Here is a 25,739-nt window from a genome sequence, read left to right on the forward strand (position 1 = left end):
TATATACTGATGCAGAATGAAGTGAGCAGAACCATGCGAACAATTTATGGAATAATAATATTGTAAAAATGAACAATTTTGAAAGTATGAGAACTCTTAATTCAAAGAATAACTCCAGAGAACTGAAGATGAAACATGTTATCTACTTTTTGACAAAGAAGTAAAGTGCTCAGGATGCAGAATGAGAATTGCTTGAATATGCATGAATTAGAAATATTTTGTTTTTCAATGGTGAACATAGATTGGGAGAGAAAATTGATTTTAGTTTATTAAAAAAGCAACAAGACTTTAATAAAAACAAATTACTGTGCCCTCCTCAAGTATCTATAAAGTTAATTAAGATAAATAATTTAATATGATCCAAGAGCTTTTTCTTTTCTTTTTCTTGTGGAACAAATACAAAAGCTCTGGTTTATTTTTGAAACTATTCATAGTCTGGATTCTTCCGAACTGCCTACTCTTTTCACTTTCTAGTCTTCTTACATCTTACTTTCCTCCACTGTACTTTGCAGTGACACTAGCTTCCCTACTGTTTTTCACAAAAAGATACCCCACTTCTCAAAATCCATGCATTTTCACTGACTGTTACCCATACTTGGAATGCTTTTCCTCTTTTTTCCCTCCTATTAATAGACATATCATGGACAAGCATATCCTATAAATGTTAGCACCAAACTTTTCTAATAGGAAATTTTCTTATAAGTTTTTGGACAATTTCAACAAATTTTCAATTATGATATCTTTGTAATCACACCAGAGTTTATTTGACTATTTGGTAGTCAAATGAGTGATGTAACTAAAAGGGAAACTTTCTCCAAAAGAATTGTGAACAAAACTCTCAATGACGTTTACTTTGTTCTATCTAAATTTCCTTAAAAACCAAATCTTAATTATATGCATCATCAAACAAAGTCAGATATGCTGACAGTCAAATAGGATAAAATAGTTATGCCAAGAGGGACTCAGAAATTAATTTTTAGTATTGAAAAGTTAATTATATAGTAATGATAGATGATAGATGTAATTTAATATCATGGTCTCTGAACCAAATGGTTCTCCCTAGAGAATTGAGGGGAAAAACAATCATTAACTGTCTTCCAAATGAAGAAGAAGCAGTAACCCTGCCACTCCTGTTATTCAAATTTCTCAGCAATATTATGCTAATTGGTGAATCCAGTGAAGATGTACAATTCAGGATCCATAGAAGGGGCTGCTGAGTATGTTATTAGTATGCAGCACTGACACATATTCCTTCATTAATTTTCCAATCTGATACTTCACTGTGGTATAGAAAGGACTGGGTTCTTGAAGGCTGTCAGTGAAATAAAAGCTTTTGAAGGTTCAACCAAGGCAGAAAGTCTCTTGGGCTATGAGTCTAGTAACAGATTGCCTGTCTTATTAGCCAAAAAACAACATAAATAAATTTAGAAAGATCGCCTTAAGAGTGCTGTCTATATCAATTTATGAAAATGACCTTTAAGGAATAAAGGTGCTACAATTCCTCCACTGGGTGGAATATACACTTTGACTAAATACAGATGCTAAAAAATTAGGCTAGGGCAAGGCTATGCATAATGCTTTTTTTATACGAATCAGCTATTTTATTTGTACAGATCTGAGACTGATTCTTTCATGTTGATTTAAATCTATGTGTCTAGCCTACCCTTAACCCTTATAAAAATGTTACTTTTGCTGCGAGACTAGATTGGAAAAAACAAACTGGAGGTAGGGAGAGGTTGGCTCTAAAGTTTTAGTTAGGGTATTTATTTGCTAAATGAGGTGTCTTAGAGACAAATAATATTAAAGAGAGAAAAAAGATAATAGTAGGCTCTTTCACGGTCGTTTCACCATGCTGCTATATTACAGGACTTACTATGTAGTCACTGAAAAAAGTGGTTGAGGTTTTCAGAGTCAAAGTCTGACTTTTGAGGACTCCATGTAGAAATTTTAAGAAACTAAGAAACATAAAACTTTAAAAATGGACCACAGATTACATAAACACATCATCCTATATGTAATACAAATAAGCTAATTCTGATTGCCCATGAATTCCATTCTCCATAATGTTTTGTGCCAAAGGAAAAATATTAATTTTGGAAACATTATTTCAGATAATACTGGGACTACTTCAACTTAATGGAAAATTATGTGTGTGTATGAATTTTCATTTGGATTTCTATGTTTCAAAATTCTATTTTTAATATATCAAAAAGTGTTTTCTTTGGCTATACCATATAACTTTCTGTGAAATAAATTAATTCAAACAAAAAACCCAAACTACAACTTGGGAAATTCTATCGAATTAAGGATCACTGGACTTCAAATACTATTCTACTTTCATCATTATTAAGGAAATTTGGTCCATTCCCAAAGGGTGGTTTATATTTTTATATTAATTTCTCTATAAAACATTAGAAGACTTCATATATGATATATATCTTTCCCCCCTGAAATTATTTTCAATCCTGGAGGTTGTGTTCTTTTGTCAAAAAGAGTTCGCTTATTCCCACTAATGATTTAATTCAAACATATGGCAAAAATGATTATAAAAATAAACTGTTGAATGAAATAGCCATTTTATGAATTTATAGTTCAAGTGATGGACAAAATCAAATATCTCCAATTCAAAAAAAACAATGTCAATTAAAATTATAAGAGATGATATTCTTTGATGATTTAAATATATAACTCCATCTGAATTTATAATGGAGTAAATTATTTCCAAGTACAACACTGACCATGCAAAGCATAGCCATGCAGAAAGTCACATGCTCAACATCCATTAACACAACTGGTAGGTTACTGGTAATTTCCCCCTCCCATTTACAGAATCACATAGTATCTGAACCAAAAAATCCTTGGTCATCAAGTCCAAATTATACTTGAATCAGAATGCCTCTTACAACATAACAATCAAGTAGTCACCCACTTGATACTTTTGAATATCTTTATTAGGGTATAAGTTAGGGTATAAGTGTTTGCTTTTATCAAGCCTAAATTTTCCTTTTAGCAATTTGTACTCAACTAACTGCTCCTAATTCTGCCTCTTAGGTTGAGGCAGTAACTCCTTTTCCATGATGATATCCCTTTAAATATGTGGAAAACATCTATTTTGTTTCTCCTAACTCTTCTCTTTTCCACAGAATAAGCAAACTGTGTTTAATAAATTTTCCCTGTTGAAACATGTAAGTAACTTCTTTTACTTTTGATCAAAAGGGTCATTCCTTTCAATTAAATGCTTGGACTAAGTTCAGAGAGAAGCTCCTTTGATTCTGACAACCCAAGAAGAAAATAATACATGGGGGAAAAAATTCCTGCAACTAATTTCCTTCAGGGCAAGGTTTGAGAGAAAGACAGGCAACTAAATATGAAACTAAAAATGAAACAATGTTTTGGTTACAATGAACACTTTGTTTTAGAGTCATTTAACAAATTGTAAAATATGAAAACAAAGCAAAAATCAATCTAAGACTGTACAGTACCATGTGTGGATTAGGTGCAAAAAAACACACTATTTTTCTAACTTAAAATAATTATCCTGATAATAGTAAAGATTCAGAACTATCTTCTTGGTATGTAAGATTCTTCTTAAGTAGCATATCTAGCACAACTGGTAGGTTACTGGTAATTTCCCCCTCCCATTTACAGAATCACATAGTATCTGAACTTAAGATGTGCTAGAGTTCTACATTGTTTTTGCTTTCCAAATGAAGCAAAACGGGAATTATGAAATCCCTTTCCCTGCTGTGAACTCTGTATTTCTGCTGCTACTACAGAAAGAGGCAAAATATTAAGCTGCTAGTAAGAGCAAAAAGAAAGAAGACAAGGATCTAGGAATTAGGAGTAAGAGAATTAAGTCATTGCCTCTTTCTGTCAGGTATGGAAGGCACAGGTCTTTCTAATTTAACAAACACTTAACCAGTTTCAAGAGGAGAGAAGTTCTATCACTTCTAACAGTCATTTTCACTCCTAGAAAAATGTTGGCTTCAATTATATTCTGACATCTGAGCCATTTTTCAATTCTAACTCTGATAATTTTTCTGCTGGCCAACTTGATCACTTCATGCAAGGCATCTTTTTCCTTTTACACCATTACTTGCATGGTCTCTAAAAAATTGGAGCAATTAGTATTTATTTTGTTTATTTATTTTAATATGATAGGTCATTATTCCAGCTTCTTAGTTATTAGACCAACTCAGGTGGTCTGTGATACCTGATATGACGATCTCAGGGACATCCAGAATGTTGCCAAATGAAGCAGTTTTACGATGGCCCCGTTTAGGCTTGGAACAGGCTGCAAAAACACACATATACAATACACATGCAACCACTACAAATAGTAACATATAGAATGATTAACTACAGAAACAGAATACTTTTTACTATAGTTATGTTGACACCATGCAAAACTACATGCAGAACTAACTTTTCATCCATGCTCACAAAAGAAAAGCAGAGATTAAAAGCGAACTACAACTACCAATTACAACACTTCAGACACATTAGTGTGAATTAAGCCAAGATAAAAACAAAGACAGACAAAGATGGACAAAGCTGCATGGCAATGAAGAGGGAAATATTTTAAAATGTTGGGGGGGGGAGGGTTGGAGTGGTGGTGTGTGTTTAAATTTGCCTATTTAGCATTATATGAGATATTGGAGTGCCAAGGGAGTAAGAGAGGGGGAAGATCAAAGTACATAAATTATCAATAGCATGTTTCTTACACAAAATACGAATATATATGTATATATGTATGTATACATGTATAGGATGCTATTCTTTTTTTTTGAACATGCCTATCAGTCTAGAGTAAAACTAAATATAACTGAAAACCCTTTATAAATTATTTCTAACCTTTCATAAAACTCTTATAACCCCACAAAACAGTTCTTAAGTGGATCTTATGAAAACATATCTAATTATATTTGTAATATTTTCAAAAGCAAACTAAATTGCAATTCATCTCAAAGACAAAGCATTCTTGCCATGTCTTAAGTATGTGTAAGCCCATCAATCCTTGATCAACAGGGTCAGTTTTGAATATTGAGCAGTTCACTCTTAAAAGTGATTCCAGACTAAAAGCCTCTCAGCATTATAGAAATACTATAATATAGGAAACTTTTTTTTTTTTTTCTGGGATGCGTGTATAAATGTATGCCTGTTTTTTTTCTTTTTTGATTATCTGGTAAATTTTCTATCATGACAAAAGGAAAACCATGTATTTAGGGAGAATAAATCAAAGTAACTGAAAACTTGGCTAGGAAAAAGGTACAGATTTTAATTAACTCCATTATATTAAATAAGCATGTACCTTTTAAGTTCTGATGCTTTATCTTTTATGATGACATATTTTAAGAATGCGGAAAGACAAAACTGTATCAGTATAAATAAAACTATTTTCTTTCAGAATTCTATAAAAAATCACTCAGTATTTCTCCAAATGAAAAATAACCAGAGTTAACTCAATTATCCATACTCATATGGGTAACAGCAGGCAGGGAGGACTATCTAATCTTGGGTTTCAGAATAAAGTTTTCTGCCAAACTTAAAACAAAATATTTTGTCATTCAGTAGGAAATAACCTACACAAATCACATTACTTACAATCTATTGGCAGAGATATAACAATCTTTGTTTGGCAAGAATTTAGGTTTCTTCCAATAATTTTTTTAGTTTAGATATGAGCTGAGTTATGCTTGATAATGTTTTAAAGTAAATTATAACATTTCCATTTTTTTCCCATTAACTGAAGGAACATGTTTATCTTTAAATTAATTTTTAATATTTTTTAACAACTGTTAACAAATATATCCTTAAAATGAACTGCTAAAAACTTAGAAAGCACAAAAAACCACAACACCAAGCAACCATCACCAGACACCCACTATGGAAAAAACACAAATCATTACTACAACAAATATATAACAAATAAGTACATTTGAAAACTTATTCACATGATAAATACTTGCTATTAATCTCCACCTCAGATACCTGCATTTCCTTTTTTACCTGTGGAAGCAGCTATTCTTGCTTCTATTTCAGACATGTCAGCACTCATCCTCTTGCCCTCTGATGATGGTGGCAAGCTTTCCACACTGCTCCCTCGAGATGCTCCCAAGCTTAAACGCCCAGAATCGCTCTGTTAAAATTTTAGAACTGTTTGAATAACTGATGCTTTGAAAATTTATGGACAATCTGGAGGGAGGAGAGTGCTAACTGGGGCCTTTTCAAGATTCTCTCCTCTAGAAAACCATGAAAGATTGGAAAATTTTAAGACACTGGAAATATTCATAAGTGCAGCCAGTATATTTCTGGGAGATAACTGTCCTCCATTTGTTAAATGACCTTTGCTAAAATTCCTTAAAGCACAAAAATAAAATTGTTGAAGTAAATTCAAGTGGATAACTTGTAAAAAAGCAAAACAAATATTAATATCATTAAAAGCAGGTTTGCTCTTGATTCGGCTGAAGTATAAAATGTGGCTTAAGATATATACTTACTATTTGGTAACAGGAGATTTTGTTGGCTCTTGACAAGAAAGATGCCATATAAGATGGAAAAGACAATGTTCATTATAAGGGAGAATAACAGAATGATGGAATGTAGTTTTAATGAAAAATTAATTTTACAACTGGGCCTATACAGGCTGATCTACCTGTTTAAATAACAAGAGGACAGAGAACTATATAAAATAATGGATACTGTATAAAACAACAGGGGCAGAAAACAGAGAAAATAAAGCATTTCAAAAAATTAATCAGTTCTATTTACATAGAATGATTATGCTATTGACAACATGGAAATATAATTTTTCATTCAACAAACCTGTTGTTTAGCTTGATTTTTCAACAATTTTGATTCTAAGCGCTTAATGGTATCATTTGTTGCTGGAATTTGTTCCATATTAGTGTCACTCTTGTTACTGGTATTTGTAGAAGTGATGTCCATAAATGAACCTATGAAGGCAAAAATGCTATAACAGCTTAGTTTGAAATAATATATAATGTGAGGAACGATATGTAAATCTTACATAATGACATTTTGATGGTTTAAATTTTTTTTTTTTTGGCTTGAGACAGTTGGGTTTAAGTAACTTGCCCAGGGTCACACAGCTAGGAAATGTTAAGTGTCTGAGACTAGATCTGAACTTAAGTCCTCCTGACTTCAGGGCTGGTGCTCTATCCATTGTGCCACCTAGCTGCCCCATGGCATAATTTTTTTTAACAGTAATAACAATATCAATACACTTACATATTGCTATCACTATTGCTATTTATATCAAATATCAAATCCTTTGGCACTCAGAAGCCTTCACAACCTGCCTTCTCCCCCCCAAACTTTTCTAGTTTTCTTATACTTTAATTCTTTTTAAGGTGTGCCCATGTACTGTGTGATCCAATACCACTGTGCTCCTTGCTTTTCCTTGAACCAGATACTCCATCCAACTCTGGACAATTTCACTGGCTGTCCTAAGAATGCAATGCTCTTCCTCCCCATATCTGGCCTCCTGGATTTCCTGCCTTCCTTCAAGTCCCAACTAAAATACCCTCTTCTAAAGGAAACCTTTTTTGAGTCCCCTTAATTCAAGTGCCTTCTTTCTGTTGAGGCTTCCTCTCTTGTCTTCTTCCATTAGACTGTAAATTTTTTAAGGGTAAGGCTTTTCTTTTTCTCATTTGTATCCCTAACACTTAGCATAGTAACTAGCACATAGATAATGTTTACTGTATTTTATTAAGAAAGTTATCCTCATGTTAATAAATATGAAGAAAAAGATACAATAGGAGTGGGAAGGGGAAGTGTGGATAATGGTAGGAGATCTTTGGTTGTAAAAACTATCTAGAAAGAAACTTTGATCCTCTTCTTCTTTGACCTCTGCTGTATCTGAGACTGTTGAACACCTTACTTTCTCCTCTCCTGGCTCCTATTTGTTTACTGTGTGGCAGCTTCTTCTCAGTTTGCTCTGCTTCAATCATCATCCAAGCTCAATTTCCTATGTATACAATAAGGTTCTGGGCTCTCTTCTATCTCTACACCTCCCTCAGTCATCTCATCATCTTTAGTTGTTATTTTTATTCAAATCATTCTCAAATCTACATTTGCAGCCCTCACCCAGTCCTGAGAAGTTGGACATTTCTATTTCAATGTGCCACAGACATTTTAAACTTACCAAATCTAAAAACAAACTCAGTTTTCTTATCTCTTTAAACCTAGTCCTTCACTATTTCTATTGTGGGATAGCTTTCTAGTAACCCGAGTTTACAACCTTGGTTCACACTCCTCAATTCTATGCTTAATCTTGCTCAATGTGGGCCAAGCCTTGCTGATTCTATCTCCACAACACTTCAGAAGTCTGCTTTCCTTTTTTCAGTCATATGGTACCTACATAGCCAGGATCTCATCAGTTATTAGCACAATTGCAATGACTGCCTAATTGGCTTCTCTGCTTTTGGTCTTCAACTTCTCATATATCAACTTCTCATATATCTTTAATAAAGATGCCTCCTCACCCCCAACAAACATTTTAAAATCTCAATTCTGACCTGACTCCGGCTGCTCCAGTATCTCTATATCTGGTTAGAATACAAATTCCTTAGCTCAGCATTTATAACTCTTCACAATCTGGTTCCAACCTTTGCTTTCGGACCAATTTCAGACCACTCCTCTTCTCACACTTCATATTCTTTCCAAATTGTCTTGCCTGCTGCTCTCTACACATAAAATTTCATTTTCTCCTTTCATGCTTTTATATAGGCTATGCCTGCTATCCTTAGAATGTTTTCCTTTCTTAGGTTTACTGGTATCTGTAAATCCTTTCAAGGTTCAATTCATAGGCTAGCTCTTCTAGAGCTGAGACCAGAAAGAAAGATTTCAAAAGGCAGATATGTGGAGGCAGCATATTTCAGGTTTTGCAGACTATGTATACAAAAGCAAGAAGATGGCAGGGGTAGGACAAGAGTCAGTCAGAATGGGAAAGACTCAACATAGCAGGCTATGAAAACTGGTTTATTTTATGTACAATAGTGAATGAAAATGCTTGAGTAGAGGAAGCTTTTATACATTCTAAAGTAATCTGAGTAAGGGAAACACTAGTACCATAAAATTATATTGGCAATTAGACTTGACAAAAATGATACTTAGAAATTGAGGGAAAACTTCAGGACTCTATTTTATTAGTCCAGGCAAATGGATGTGAATGACAGTAGTGAAAGGAAAGGGGAAAAAAAAATCTAAATTCATGTGACTTTAAGAAATTATAATGCTCTCCCAGATTTTTGGGAACCTTGAACAAATGGTATCAGTAGTTACGTATCTGAGCTAGGAGAAAGATTCCCAAGGACACCACTAGATAAAGTTTTAGACCTGAGAAAAATTATTCTTTGCTATTATTTTGGAAGGCTCTCTTAATATACATGGGCTCTATATTGTCTTATTTTTCTTATAATCCTGTAGTTGCTGTGTAAGTCCTCATAGTCATAACTGAAAAAAAAAGTATAAAGTCAACATTCCCAACAAAGAAAGCTTTCTTAAGTTGTAGTTTGAATTTATATTTGTAACTTCAAATTTTAGAAAGCAAAGCTCCCACATAAATTAAATTGAAAAACAAAATTACACCTGAATTTTAAATTAAAATGATTTACAACTAAATTTTGTGAAGCATGGTTTTTGTTAGGTTTATGATACTTTTTTTTTTGATGATCACAAAATTTAGTTACCATCATCATTTATTATAAAACAAGATTTGTGAAACATAATGAAAAATACTTCAGCTTTTCAACTAAGTATTTATAGAAGTCAGTCAAATTTAGTTTTCCTCCTTTATATCCCCCCATAAAAAGAAAGAAAAAAGACAAAAGTCAAAACCAAAATGATATTCAACCCATTTATGAATAATCATGCAGGAATTCAGACTTATTAGCCATTCTTTATTGTCTACAAATGCCTTTTTTGGTCTGGATACTGTGACATAGACTGATGCACCTGGAAACCAAAACTGCATTCGATCATATGAGATGAAGAAAAATAAATGCAAATCTAGATGTCATTCTTTTGCTTATTGATGATAATTTTGTAGGCTTAGAGAAAATCAATGCTATTTTAATTTCTTCACATACCTGTACTTGTGGCAGAGTTACTTTGTCCTTCATCTGAATATTGACAAGGATACTGTAATGGCTCATCTGCTCCTGGAAAGTACTGTATTAAAAAAAAAAATGTAAATTACAACTTAACATGATTTGATATACAAGTCAAATCTGCTACAATTCATTCACCTAATAACCAATTATTAAACGTCCACTATGTAGTGAGGACTTTGATTATTTCATTGTAGCAAACTCAGTGCCGGATTCTCCCAAGACATAAAATTGGGTCAGAGTTGGAGCTTAGACATTTATCATTTTTTATATATCTGGTCTGTATCTTAACATGAGTAATACCATAGTAAATACAGCTTCTCAATATTCAGTAATTAAAGGAACTGAAACATATTCTAAAAAAGAAAGTTAAATACTTCTTTTGAGCCACAGATAAATAATCTCATAATCACAATGTAAAGAATATATTCATTATAAAATATTTTAAAATTAGATTAAAATGTTCTTTTTCTTTGAACTACATTGCCCATCTTGGCACTAGTGTTTTCTGGTGTCCTGGAAATATTAAGAAAATCACAATTCTGCATGTTTGATCTTATTTTGCATCTGCCAACTGGTGATTATTAAAAAAAGACTAATAAAAAATATACATTTAGATAGTCGTTTCAAAGTTGCAAAATACCTTCTTCAACAACCTATGTGACATGGTTAGTGCATGCTTTATTTTCCTCATTTTGCAAATGGGAGGGAGAATTCAAACCAAAGTTTTCTGACTCCAAGTCTATCATTCTAGCCACTGCATTATGTCTTTAAAAAGTATGAATTTTTCTTTCCTGAGGCAATCTGGGTTAAGTGATTTGCCCAGGATCACACAGCTAGGAAATATTAAGTGTCTGAGACCAAATGTGAATTCAGGTCCTCCTGACTTCAGGGCTGGTGCCCCCAAGAGTATGAATCTTTATGACCTAGAAGTGAGTTTGATGAAAGGAATTAAGGCTTCTTTCAACTCTAAAGTCTGTACTAATGCTGTTCTAAGTCTGACTGAAGAAATTTTAAGTGAATAATTTCACTATCATTTAGAAAATGTCCAACATATTCAAAAGTAAAAAAAAAAAATCTTTAAAAATCCCACCCAAAACCATAGAGGAACTGCCTAGTAAATGTAATTTTAAAATGAAAGTACTTAAATACAAAGAAATTTTTGTCAAGAATATAAATCTCCTTTTCTTGTATGTACAGGACTAATTGCTCATAATAAAATACTAAAAATAATTAGTCAAGGGCATATTAGCATCATAGAAAATTAGAATTAGAAGTGCCTCAGACCTTTTAAAAGAAATTAAAACCTAGAAAATGACTTGCTCAACATCAAATAATTCCTTAGTGACAAAGCCAGAAACAGCCCTTGGGACTCCTGATTCTTGATCAAATGAACATTAACTTACAACTCCCTTAAAAAAAAATAATTATAATTTCATGTAAATGAAACTTTCCCAAATCTCAAAACCCAACTCCCCCTCAAAAGAAGAGTTATACCCGCATCAAGTGAGTCATTATTTTCACAATTTCCTCCATGGAAGGTCTTTGTGAAGGATCCTTTGACCAACACCTAGTCATTAAGCTTTCAATAGGCTTGGGCAAATTTTTGATCAGTGGGGGTCGAGTACCTAAAATTAGAGACAAAATATAAACATTTAGTGTATTTACACTAATGACTTTGTAGGTACAAGCAACTCCCAAGTTACTAAGAATTTGTCCTCCAAAAATTTATAAATTGCTTCCAACTCTGAAATATTTAAAGTAATGTTTTAAATGGCTGTTTGCTTCATGGTTACGTTGGGGGTGGGGTGGAGGTGGAGAAGGACATTTGTACCTGTTGAATAATTTTATATTTCAAATAATTAATCATTATGTGTGACCATTTTATGGGAAAGTATATTTGAAATTCCAATTCAGAATGTTGGGTACCATTATTCTCTTCAATGGTATAGCTTGAGGCAGTGTCTAGTAGGAAAGGATAGATTATAAGGGTAGAGAGTGAGGGGGGGAAGAATGGCTCAAATGGGTAGAGATAAGACATAGGCTGAGACAAGGGGTTTTTTCATTCAGCTTCAATTTGGTTCCCTCTTTATCTCCTTTTGTTCTAAGAGTAAAAGGACCAGATCAAGCTACTTCCCATTCTCTAGTTACTATCTATAGTTTCCAATGAGGATTTCTCTCCTTCCTTTTTGCTTATTAGAGAATAAACTATAGTCACATAAGCACTCTCAATTTGCACAGTTATCTAGAGTACAGAGGGAGTGATAGGAAAGGAGTTGTTGCCCTCTTGTGCCATATTTACCTTTTCTTTTCTCCCCTACTTGGACTGTCTTAGAAAAAAACCAAAATCACAAATAGATGTTAACAATGAGCCACTGTCATTAAAAAGATTGAAGATTCACCTACATTTATTTCACAGCCAAACTAGAATCAGATTATGCTGAAATTTCATGTGAGAAATGAAATGTAAGATGGAGGCTGAAGGAGGAAACTCTGAAGTCAAAGCATCTTCCTCTGATGCTTGCTACTACTCATGTAACCTCAGGCAAGTCATTAATTCTCTTTGGGCTTTGGTTTTCTCATCTGTGAGAAATGAGACGAGGTCTCTTCCAGGTCTAGATTTGAGACTGGGGTGGAAATGGAGGGGGATGAGACTCTGGCAGTGATGGGGAAATAGTAGTCAGAAAAGAAGGGTAATAGAATTTGAACTTGCCCTGCTATCACCAATTGTACACCAAATATTCTGCTCTGGGAAAAGATGAGAAACAAGAATAGAATTGCTGCTTGGGAGGTAAAAAACAAAACAAAACAATTCATGTTGCTAGCTGGAGAGTAGATATTCCAATTAAGTGACTGTGAGGAAATAAAAAGAATCCTCAAGGTTGTCAACTAGCATCTATGGTAGATGCCATTTAGTACAGGTAGGTAGGAATCCTTCATTTATTTCAGAAATAGTATTTTCTTTTGAACACTATTTTACCAAACTTACAAAAAACCTATAGACAAGAACATTCTCCAACTCCTTGATACTCAAAATAATTTTATATTAGAAAAATTTTGTTCCTAAAGGATTTATTCTTTTAAAAATGATTTTTATTGCTATCTCTTGTTTTCACATTGTCTAAACTCCCTGTATTCCCCTCCAACTCACTTTGAGAGAAAAGGCATCTAACAAAAATAATTTTTTAAAAGGAAAAAAGAGAAAAGAGAAAAAAACAAACAGCAATTTGATCAATACATTAAAAAAGAATTCAGAAAAATCACTATATGTAATGGACCTTGTACCTCTAAAAAGGAGTCAAGGAAAAGCTATCTTTTTTTGTGGCTACATTTATTCTTTGTAATTTTGAAAAATCTTCTATTGTTTTCTGATTGTTTTTTCCATTTATATTGTACTCTGTGTATACCGTTTTCTTATCTCTACTTATTTCATGCTGTATCAGCTTCATTTTAGGCTCCTCTGTCACATTTGTTGTTTCTTAAAATATGGCAATCTTCTATTAAATTCATATACTACATTTTGTTTTTTCATTTCCCAACTGATGGATGTCTATTTTTGTTTCCAGTTTTTTGATGTTTCAAAAAAAGTTATTATAACTATGTTTCAATATGTAGAAACTTAAAAAAAACATTAATGACCTCCTTGAAGTATATGCCTCGTAGGGTTATATCTGAGTCAATGAATACATACATTTTAGTCACTTTACTTTCATAATTCTAAATTGCTTTCTAAAATGGTTGCAGTAATTCATAGTTCCACCAATCAGTGTGTTTATCTTCTCACATCCATTCCAACATTGACTATTCTGCTCTTTTGCCAGCTTTGTCACATTCCTACACGTGTGAAGTGAAATTCCAGAGATGTTCTGATTCCCATTTCTCTTATTAGTTATTTGGAGGAATCTTTTAAATGACTTAATAGTATGCAATTCTTTTGAGAAATGTTTGTTCAGACTCCCAAGAAATCTGTTAAAAAGAGTTAACTACTTTGCAACAAATATTGAAAACTCTTATGAGGGAATTCAAAGTATATTAATATATTTCAGAACATAGAATTATAAATATTAATACATGAATTTACTTTCCTTCCCTTCCACTCACCATTATGAACAGCCCACATTATGCGAAAAGCTGGACCACCAATCTCATCAAAAGGTTTCCGGCGGGTTATCACTTCCCAAAGGATAATACCCCAACTGAAGACATCACATTTTTCACTGTAATTGCTACCTGAAAAAAAATTAGCATAATCTGATGTCTTTTCTCCATAACATTTAAATAAAATGAATGCTTTTAAAAAAGTTTTAATGTACTACAGACTCTGCAGCTTAATTATGTGGAGATTGAGAAACAAATTCTTTGTTGGGGTTCCATAATTTTTTCAGGTTGCTAAGGTGATTCTTATTTTAAATGTATTAAATATAATTAAAGCATTTTGTACTCAAATTAAATGGGGAAATGCTGTTTTAGGTTCATCACAAATAAAATTAATCCAGTTATAGTTACTTCTTAATGGATTAACGTTTATAGAAAAAAAAGTCTTCATAGCAATTTATTTCATTTAAAATAGTACTATCTATACAACAGAAATACAGTTTGGATTTATGAAATGTCTGAAATACATAAAACTGGTCATTATGGTCAGGAATCTATAGCAAATGGAAATGTAATAGAAAATTAAAGGCAATATAAGCATGTCTTTGAACTCAGTTCAATATTGTCATTTGTAGTTTTTAAAAATATACTTCTGTCCAACTACTCTGAATTTTTTTTCTAAAGCACACTCACTTAAATTTTTAGAACTAATATCAATTTATTAGGTATACATTTGAATGTATGGAGAAAATATAAATTATACAAATTTTGTTTTTGGCAAATTAAAATCTAAAGATGGTATTTAAATTTGAGAATTATAGATACTTTATTGTCAAGAACACATAAATGACTTATGACCTTAAAAAGCAACAATTGTCTTTTATATAACATAAGAATTAGGTCATCACAAACTAGAGTCATTTTTACCTTCAAAAACTTCAGGTGCCATCCAAGCAGCACTACCCTTGTTGTTGGTCATGTGTGTTTGAATGTCGCAGGCAGTACCAAAATCACAGATTTTTAGAACTGTTCCCCCAGCAACCAGCAGCAAGCTATTAAAACAACAACTATTGTAAGACCAGTAATGTGATTCTAAATAAATGTCTTTGGTATAACAAAAATCCATACTATTCAACTTCTAAAAGTTTTGTAATTAATCAATTTTATTCTATATGTTATTGGAACTTGATTAAAAGACAATACAAGAGGAACAAAAATTAACTTATTTCCATATTATCTCTATCAGTAGAATTCCCAGACCCACAATTCCTGTAAACCATTCTCTTTGTTGCACCTTTGTCACCATGTGTATCTATCTAGTGAAAAAAAAAATTGTTTTAAAAGTTCTATCAAATAAAGGAAGTAATAAAGTAAAAGGAAAGCTGAGGGAAGATGGTCAATGGCATCAGTTATCTACCTCTTCTTTCTATGCAAGCTATTCTTTCTTATTTTCGAGGTCTCATTAACAGGAAAGACTGAGTATAGTAAAAAATTAGAAAAAATATGACATTCACCTATTTTTTAGTTATTCTTATGAATTATGACACTAATGAAAATTTAAGTATTTTAAAACAATAAAAACATTCAAATACAAGTGCTTCTTTTTACATGCAATTATAGACTAGAAGTAAACTGTGTATTTATAAAATAAATCACCTTTACATCATTATTAGCCAAAGGATTTGACAAACATGGATGATACTCTACATCTGAGATACAATACCTCTTTATTCAAATAACATGAAAATTTTTACACTATTTTTCTTATAACCACTTAAGTTTTTCCCAAATTTTAAGTATGTTTCAATGTAAATTAATGTAACAGTAACCAAGGAGGCAAAAACTTGATATCCATGAAATCAAAGTAAAATATCTATGGAACTAATTATTCCTTATGAAAAGTTGAGCCCACAGATTAAATCTGAACAGCTTTCTACCATGCAAAAAGCCAGTGATATTTTCTATCTAATTCCTATACATCAAAGGAAAGAAGCAATTATTTGATTTACTTAGAATTAGTAAAAGGAATCTCCTTTTGAATAAATTAATCACATGTCAAAGTTAAAATGACCACAAAAAACATTCCCATTTTACAAAAAGAGGATAGAAAGAAAAAAGCCTCTAAACAAACTACAGTGAAAAAGATCAAATGAAATGTCAACTGAGTAACTTTCTCACCATTACACCCTAGGCTTCATATCTGTTACACTGCCAGAACTATTTACTATCAAACAACATTTCCTTACCTAGAAACAATTTTCTGATAATGCTGCCAATTAAAAGAAAAATGTATCAGTAGTAAAAAATTGTACAGCAGTTTAAACTTTAACAAGAATATATCAGGACACTTCCAATTTTAATTAATCTGTCAAATGAAATAATGTACCTTAATTCAAAAGTAAAGTTGAAACACATTAAAACATGGTTTTTATAAGATCGACAAACAAGACTTTTATTATGAGCAGTTAGACAAGAATTCATGAAGTGAAAAGACTATTATACTGGGATACATTTAGAAAGATCTATGAAAATTTGCATTAAAGTCAAGACACACACCCGAAGATATGATAAAGGAATGGGTAGAAACATATTAACAATAGCTGCTCACAAGACAAAGATATGCAATTGAAGAGCTAGAATGTGGAATGGTTTGAAGAGATAATCTAGTCTAGATGCATCATAATTGGGGCAGGGCCACACATGGGACCCCAATACTCCTGTATATGGCCCTAAACAGATGAAAATAAAACTGGAAAATGTTTAACAAAATAAATAAAAATACAATAAAATACTGATAATATTAATTTGTGCATAAGTAAGTCAATGAGGCCCACAGAGATCTATTTCTATGTTAAATTGACACTAATGATCTAGTCTGCCTCATTTTATAAATGAGAAAAGTACACACAAAATTCATTTGCATGTGAACATGTATAGCTGACTTCTCAGTGTACATGAATGTATATTTAGCTCATTATATAGCTAAGCTGAAAAGTAAAATGACTTGCCTAAGGTAACATAACTATTAAGGAGCAATCTAGCTCTGCTGCCAGGAATAAATCTGTCCCCCTTCAATTCTTCCCCATGAAACCCCTAGATTTCTGGAAGGTTCAACTCAAAGGTCACTTCATGAATCATATTCCAATTCTGTGTTTTTAATGTTTACTTCCCATCTCAAATTACTTAAATCCAATCATTTTTTGTTGTTTATGCTGTTCCATCTTCCCCAAAAAACATTTTCTGAGGACAAGGGCTGTTTTTGTGTTATATCCCCGTGACTAGTATGATGTGGGTCCTTAAATGAATATGTACATAGACCAAAAAGTCCTTATATTGATTATATGAAGAGCTAGAAACAACAACAACAATAATATTGTTATTTAATAATTCTAGCAAATAAAGGAGATAATAAACTAAAAGGAAAGCTGAGGGAAGATGGTCAATGGCATCATTTATCTACCTCTTCCTTCTATGCAAACTATTCTTTCTCATTTTCGAGGTCTTATCAATAGGAAAGACTGAATCTAGTCAAATACACAATAATATTTGTGCAATAATAACACCACCACCACTACAACCCAGAACTGAGAGAAGAAACCAATACATGGTACCATACATGCTTTGGAGCTAGGACATTTAAAGAAAAGCTCCTGAATGCTCAATTCTCCAAAAGTCCATCTATGTATGACATTCTAATTTGAAGAGTGGTTGGAGAACTCATGTTATGGGGCAAAGTGGTGAAACAGGTGGTTGAATTCAAGTCACCTAGGGCATACAGATGGAAGGCCCCATTCTTCCACAGGCTTTTGTGAACAAGAAGAAAGAGAATTCATTCTAGGCCTGAGTAGAAGGAGGCAGCTTAGCAAAAAGAATTATTCCCCTGCCAAGGTAACTATTCAAGAAGACGCTAAATAGAAGAAGAATCTTTAGTCAAGAGAATAACAATTAGGAAAACTTAGGAAGAATATTTTAATACTTAAAATATGTGACTAAAAAAAAAAAAAACCTAAGCAAAGTCAGCACATACTTGTGACATCTCCAAATGCCCTTATCTTACAGAAAAATGCCATTGAATACTTGACCTGTGTGGGACTATACTGGCAAGGCTATAAAAATTATAAAGGAAGATAAATTCAAAGAAAAATAAGCTTAATGAAGATTCCCATGCCACCAAAAAAATCAAAAATCTCTTAAGACATAATACTTCTGAAATAACATACTTAAAATTCTGAAGTCTTTCACTAATTTCCAAGGTGTAAATTAAAATACAGTATAATTCTTACCTACATCTACTAGGAATTGAATCTATTCCTTTAAATGAAGTAAATCTAAAAGCTAATACAATGTCTTCTAGACATAAAATTAGATCCAGTGAGGCTAGAGTTTACTATTTTTGCAGGCTAATGGAATATATAACAATTATGATCATAACAGCTGACATTAACATTACAATAAGGTTTATTTAAAAAGTCTTGAGTTGCAGACCAGGTTCTGAACTGTACTGGTATCAATTGAACAATAAAAATTTATCAAGTGTTCATTTTGTGTCAAGCACTACGCGTTAAGCTATTATTCATCATTTGTTTCAATTATGTCTGATTCTTTGTGACCTCATTTGAGGTTTTCTTGAGAAGCACTGTGGAGCAGTTTGTCATTTTCTTCTCCAGCTTATTTTATAGATAAGAAACTAAGGCAAACAGGGTTAAGTGACTTGTCCAGGGTCATAGACCAGTAAGTATCTGAGGTTGGACTTGAATTCAGGTCTTCCTGACTCCAGGCCCAGTACTGTATCCACTGCACCATTTAGCTGCCAGCATTAGGGACACAAATACAAGAATCAAAGCCTTTGCCTTCAAGATGCTTACATTCCATTGAGAAAGATATTATGAGAAGAGAAGAATATATACATAATATATACCAAATGAATCCAAAGTGATTTTGGGAAGGAGTACACTAGCATCTTTGTGGGATTGGAGTAAGAGAGAGAAGGAGTTGGGAACAGATTATCTGGAAAGGCTTCAAGAAGGTGAAACTTGGGCAGGTCTTGAAGGAAGCCACTGATTCTAAGAGGCAGAGGTAATGAGAGAGAACCATTCCAGATATGAAGACAGCCAGTCCAAAGGTACAGAAACAAGAATTAAGAGTGTAGTAGGAGAGCAATATACATACTAGTAACAGGGTATATGGTAAACAATGTACAAGAAGACTAGAAACATTGTAAGGGGCCAGATAATACCGTGTTTTCCCGAAAATAAGCCCTCCCCTTACTGTGTAAGATTCCTCTAAAATAAGCCCTCCCCCCAAAATAAGCCCTATTGAGATTGCTACTGTAGTGAAGGTAATCCCCTGCACTACATGCTACATTATGGTACCTTCTGTATGCACCATCCCGTCCCCCCCCACCTCCTCACCCCAGGTGAAATGCACGCTGCGCTCCGAGCTGCATCCAATCAAAGCTGCAGCAGTGAGCGCATCATCCTATTCTTCCCCAGTGATTTGCTTGCTGGCGCCATTGAGAGCAGTGCTGCGGAGGAGAGCTGAGGCAGGACAACATTAAAACCCGGTATGTAAGCGGGAGTGAGGGGGCATGATGGAGGATAAAAGGGGCATGATGGAGGATAAAAGAAGAACTCAGCCAGCACTCACCGCGCTAAAGAAATGAAGAACTTCCTTGCAGAGAGAAGAATAGATCAAGTAATGATTCCTGGAGGAATGACTGCCTATCTCCAGACCCTTGATATTGCAATAAACAAGCCATTCAAGGACCATTTGCGCATGGAAGTCAATGACTACATTGAAAATAGAATGGAAAGAAATCAGCGTGGAAACTTTATGAAGCCCTGTCTGCAAGAAGTTGTGACTTGGGTGAAGAAGTCATGGGATAAAATTACTGACAGCTGTGTCGCCAAGGCATTACGAGCAGGTTACCTGGACAAGACATGTTCATTTAAAGAGAGCTATATTGCTGGACATGACAGATTGGGTCCACTTCTTCTGAAGGAAATAGAGGCGCAAGACAACTAGGACGGAATTCAGGGTATAGACACTTATGACGATGTTGTTAAAGAAGATGATATGATCATTATTGAATAAGTACTTTTTTTTGTTCACATTTACCTGTTTATTAAAATTACTGTCAATGTTCATTAAAATAAGCCCTCTGGTGTTTTTCTGTCCAAAAAAATAGTTTATTATTGGGGAAACACGGTAAAGAACCTCATATGCCAAAAAAGTAAGTGTATATATGATCCTAGAGATAATAAGAATCATGGGAGTTTATTGAGTAGAGTGGTCACAGGATCAGAATGTGCTTTAGGAAAAGGGAATTTCCTCTGTCAAGGCTCTGTCAACCCTGTCCTAACCACAGGCTTAGGACAAATTGGAGGGTGGGGATGGAGGGAAGGAGAAAGAAAGTTACAACTTTCTCCCAATAACTTTGTTAGACAGATGATACAAACATTACTATCCACTTTGTGTTTTAGGAAATTGAGCTCCAGCGACTTGCTCTCTATAATTTCAGAATGGGTTCTTAATACAATTCTGTTGTACCCACTATATTATATTGCTGATAAAAAGGTCATTATAAATGACATTTTAAAACAAAAGCTTATATTATAATCAACCTTCTTATAAAAGATCACAAAATGGGAACCTACTTGGGTGGTTTCAAGTCCCTGTGAATTAGTGCTTTTGGTTGCATACTGTGAAGATAAGCCACTCCTTGGGAACACTGTAAACACCAGCTCATTGCGTGGGCAGCAGTATAATATGGCAAGGGCTCGGCACCATGTAGCACTAAGAAAAAAAAAAAAAGAAAAGAAAAGAAAAAAGAAAAAGAAAAAAAGGCAAAAACTAAAAAATAACTTCATTGTACATTATCATGTATATGGAGTTAATCACTGCTGCTGTTGCTACTACCATTACCACCACCAGGGCATCTCAAGGTCAGCTTATTCTTCCCAAATTCCCTTATGAATACTCTTTTATTTTCTCCTCTCATTAAAAAGGAATATTTTAAAATTTCTCATTTTAAACAGATAATTTATATATAAATACTCATATTAAATGCAATTCCTTTAAATGTAATTATGAAATTACCATATTCCCTTTCTATACATTTATTATACATAGATATACAACAAAAACACACCAATATTTTATAGAGATTAAAAAAAAAACCGGGAGACAAATATATTTGACCCTCAAATTTTAGGACAAAAGAGAAGCAAAAACTAACAGAGCAAGAGTTCTTATGATCAGAACATTCTGTGCAATAGCTTGATTTCCAGTTTCTTTAAAAAAAAAAAAAGGCAGAAAAATTCATACCACCGTTATTGTTAAGACAAGTACAGATGTGAAATGAAAAGGTCCAAATTTAAGAGGGCACAAAAGGGACAAATAAAAGGCTGAACCATAAAGCTGAACATCCTGAAATAGTTAAAAAACTAAGAGTTTTGCTTTTTTCCCCATGTTCTCAAAATAATAAAATGTGCTTTCCAAATTATGAGGAATCCTAACCAAAGGGGAAAAAAACTGGCAAATTTGTTGATTAGATTTCATTATCACTTTTTCTTTTTTATATAATACTTAGGTTTTACTTGTATCTTTTAAAATGAAAAAATCCTATTGTTTTTAGAAATTACCACCTTTAATATCCTGATGATAATAGTATTGAATAGCAGTCAAAGTACTTTTTATGTAAATAATTTAGAACCATAAATAAAAATATTTTTTCTCATTTTGTATAGGAACTTATTGCTTAAAGAATGAATTTCTTGCTTTAATGATACTCACCATTGTATAAAGAGCCTCCTTCAGCATACTCCATTACAAGGCATACCTAAAGAGGAAAAATATATATATTAGGATAGAAACATAGAAAAAGTTACATATTTAAGAGACATATATATTTATTCTAACCCATCTAAAAGATAAAGAAACAAGTATATAGAATGGCTTAATTAACTTACCTAAAGTCTTTGTTAGTTTATGGCAGAATTAAAAGTTTAAACCCAGGTCTCTGAGATTATCAAAAACATCACAACACAAAAGGGAAAGCCACAATCAGAATCACCTGAATTGTACTGGGTCCACATAGAGAACTTTAGGAATAGCTAACTTCTGAAAAGAATATAAGCTCAATTTGAACAGGTATCATGTGGTTGTTTGTCTTTGCATTTACAATATTTTGGTACACAGGAGGGGCTTAATAAATATGTGGTGGTTGAAATTACTCTAAAGTTAATTTAAAATGGTGAAGAAAAACAGAAACAAATTATTTATTTTTAAATAATTTCAAATGTTATTTAAATTTATTTTTAAATAAATTTAAAAATATTATTATATATTATTTTTATATAAATTTTAAACATTATTTTTAAATGGAAAATTCAACTCAATGCAAAAATCATTTTTAAGTGCTAGATTCCAGGAATTATTCTACATGCTGAGGATACCAAAAACTAAACACTGTCTGCCCTTAAGAAGTTACCTTATTGGTCCGGATGAGGGCAAGTAGAATGAATAAGCCTGAAGAAACAGTAAGCTAAAAAAGTATGACCTAATTTAAGGACAAAATCAAAGAAAATCCAATGATGAAAAATTCTTAAGGTAGTAGGGAAAAAAAAGTTCTAATTTTATAGGAGAGAGATGACAGATGTTTACCACATTCATGGCTAACGAAAGGACAAGGTGAAATCTGCCTTACAGAATGAAATTGTTTTAAGTAAACTATTGATTTGTTTTAAAGTTTGAAAATAACAAGTGTATTTCAAATTCAAGTTGACATATATATATATCAAGTACATATATATACACATTTGTATACAGATTCAGTTTCTAACTTGTCAACATAGGATCTACATTTTTCCAAATATTAGTTGGAAATGATTTAATTTTTAAGCACAAACTATCAAATATTACAATATTTAGGGGAAAAAAATGCAACCATAAGGATCAATGTTGGTTGTAAGGGAAATATAATAAAATCAATTCCCTTTTTTGGGAGAGAAGTAGGAAACCAAGGCAGAATGTTGTAAACATAGTCAGAAATGATAAAAGTTATCAGTTGGTTGTTTCTTATTGTTATAAAAGTATTTGATGCTGGGGGATAGAGAGAAATGGAAGAAGAAATCATCAGAAATGGCAGTGATACAAAAATAAAAGACATCAAAAAATCTATTAAAAAAATAATGAGAAAATTTCTAACAAGCATATGCATTAGGAAGATAGAGATTAAATTAAAATAGCTTTGTAAACTTCAAACCCCAACATAACTTGTATATCACTGTTTACAGATAACATATCTACTTAGAAAGTTATAAACTTACTGGATTTAAACAGGCTCCATATAACTTCACAATATTTGGATGGTTTACACGTGATAACTGCCGAAGCTGGAACAAATTAAGTAACCCTTTAAAAAAGTATTAATCTTTAATACAGTTTAAAGTTATAGCTTAAATAAAGTACAAACTACAATAAGCTATCAAAATACTGATACTTTCAAAGGCAGAAGTCAATTATCCATTATTAAGTTTAAAAAAGTGATAAATATAAAATCTACTATACAACTACCTCTCTCTTTCAATATGGTAACAACATATGAAACTGCCTACAAACTCATTTAGAAAGCAAAAACAAATTTCATACATGTAATATCTTTTCATAGTTACTGAATTCTAGGGATTCCTTCATGACTCAATAAGATTAGAGTTCAATATTATTTTCTCTCTGAACTGAGAAATTTAAAATTTTCACTCTCCAAAGAATATACTTTGAATTTAAAGTATTTTAAAATTACTAGTAATTTATGAAAACATTAACATTTCTCAGTTCATTAAGATAAATGGGAAAAATAGTAACTTCTAACTGCTTAAATAACAAAGCAATACCATTAATCTTGAGATAGCTAAATAGTTTGGGCAATGTGGTTAATCTGTTATATTCAAGAAGATAAATAAGGAAAATCATCTATAATGTGATTTCCGACATTTTAACCAGGTAGTGCTCTGATGTTCAAATAGCCAAAGGAATTCCTCGCAAAAATAAATAAAGATGGATAGATAGATAAACAAACAAATAAACAAATAAATATGTAAAATAACCATTTATTGATACAATTAAAGTAGTCACCACCCATATGATAAAGAACTATAATAAGTAGATTATATTTTCAAGACACAACAAACTGGGTCACTTACTTCTACAATAAAGGCTTTTCTCTCAGATTCACTTTCTATTTGTTTAATGGCCACATCTTTTGCTCTCCACTTAGCTTTGCATACTACTCCAAACGCTCCTCTTCCAACAACCTATGATTCAAAAATGTTATAATCAGGTACAAAGCAAGATTCAAAATATTTATCTATGTCAATATGAAGTCAGTGGTTGAAAAATGATTTAGAGATAATTTGCATTTGAATGTATAGGCCTGAAGCCAACTTAAAAAAAAAAAAAGATGAATAGGCATAGAATCAAATGGAGATGTAGTCTGTATTCAAGAACCTTACACTTAAGAATGAGAAAATGGTTAAGAGAAACTAGATTGGACAAGACTGAGAAATGATATTGAGAGGGGAAAAATTGAAAAGGAAACATTTTGTTGGTAAATATAATCAATAAGAAAAATACTAAATGCTCAAAATAGCTAATTTTAAAAATTAAGTTTTTTTAACAAAATGTTCAATTATTAGAATTGGAAGGATCTGAGTGGTTATATGGCTCAATCTTCCTCTTGATGAAAAAAATCTCTTTTATAATATCCTTGACAGTTAATAGCTCTATTTTTGAACATTTATAGTAAAAGGGACTTTCCCTAGTTTTTTAATTGGTCATTTCATTGAGGAGATTGAGAAAAACTACAAAATTTTTCCATATAGTGAACTGAAATTTGCTTCCCTGTAATTACTATGTATATAAAAGCACTGGGCCTTGTCCTCTGTATCAAGAGATGAAGTCTATTGCTCCTTCCATATAACAGCCCTTTAAATATTTAAAGGCAATCTCCTTCTACAATAGACTCCAACAGGGACTTCTTGCTAACAGTAACCCAGTCTTGAAAGCAAAGAGGTATCATTTATAGGTATATCAAAAAGGGAAAAATAGCCAATGAATATTTATAGTTTGCTGATAACAAAAAAATCACGTGGTTAGACAAAACAAAGCAAATTATAAAAGTTTCAATAAGAAATTTTTCATGAACATGTTTAGATCACAGTTTCTTGACAAATGCTCCAGGAATGTTTAAAAGGCCTTTGATTATTAACTTCAATGGAGGCCTATGAAAAAGGAATATTATATCTAATGAATGAGAAACTCTACATAGATGGTCAGGTCTTTTTATCTGTGTAGATTTAGTGCTGAGTTAATTCTATCTCTTCAATGAATCCATAATTGCCTAAGGTTCTAGCTTAACAATCCACAGAGGAAAAACTGATTGGATGAAATGAGTTTTATTCATAGTACCTAACATTCAACATAAGTTAAGTACAGTACATAAGTTAGTACATA

General features: G+C 32.5%; 1 protein-coding gene across 2 annotated transcripts in view; it reads right to left on the reverse strand.

Moving 5' to 3' along the window:
• MAP3K7 (mitogen-activated protein kinase kinase kinase 7) overlaps positions 1 to 25,739 on the reverse strand; it is a 77,598-nt gene that overhangs the window by 26,533 nt on the left and 25,326 nt on the right. Inside the window, exons 2-12 of one of the 2 annotated variants that reach the window (XM_051997404.1) lie at positions 24,431 to 24,541; positions 23,558 to 23,623; positions 22,023 to 22,068; positions 20,885 to 21,023; positions 15,156 to 15,280; positions 14,235 to 14,363; positions 11,631 to 11,761; positions 10,113 to 10,194; positions 6,826 to 6,956; positions 6,010 to 6,139; positions 4,214 to 4,294 (exon numbers count right to left, since the gene is read on the reverse strand). In XM_051997404.1, the coding sequence (XP_051853364.1) occupies positions 4,214 to 4,294; positions 6,010 to 6,139; positions 6,826 to 6,956; positions 10,113 to 10,194; positions 11,631 to 11,761; positions 14,235 to 14,363; positions 15,156 to 15,280; positions 20,885 to 21,023; positions 22,023 to 22,068; positions 23,558 to 23,623; positions 24,431 to 24,541 (1,171 nt within the window). The remainder of the gene's footprint in view (positions 1 to 4,213; positions 4,295 to 6,009; positions 6,140 to 6,825; positions 6,957 to 10,112; positions 10,195 to 11,630; positions 11,762 to 14,234; positions 14,364 to 15,155; positions 15,281 to 20,884; positions 21,024 to 22,022; positions 22,069 to 23,557; positions 23,624 to 24,430; positions 24,542 to 25,739) is intronic. The other variant, XM_051997405.1, reaches the window with a different exon arrangement.

The sequence above is a fragment of the Antechinus flavipes genome, chromosome 4 (assembly GCF_016432865.1).
Source record: "Antechinus flavipes isolate AdamAnt ecotype Samford, QLD, Australia chromosome 4, AdamAnt_v2, whole genome shotgun sequence".
Taxonomy (NCBI): domain Eukaryota; kingdom Metazoa; phylum Chordata; class Mammalia; order Dasyuromorphia; family Dasyuridae; genus Antechinus; species Antechinus flavipes.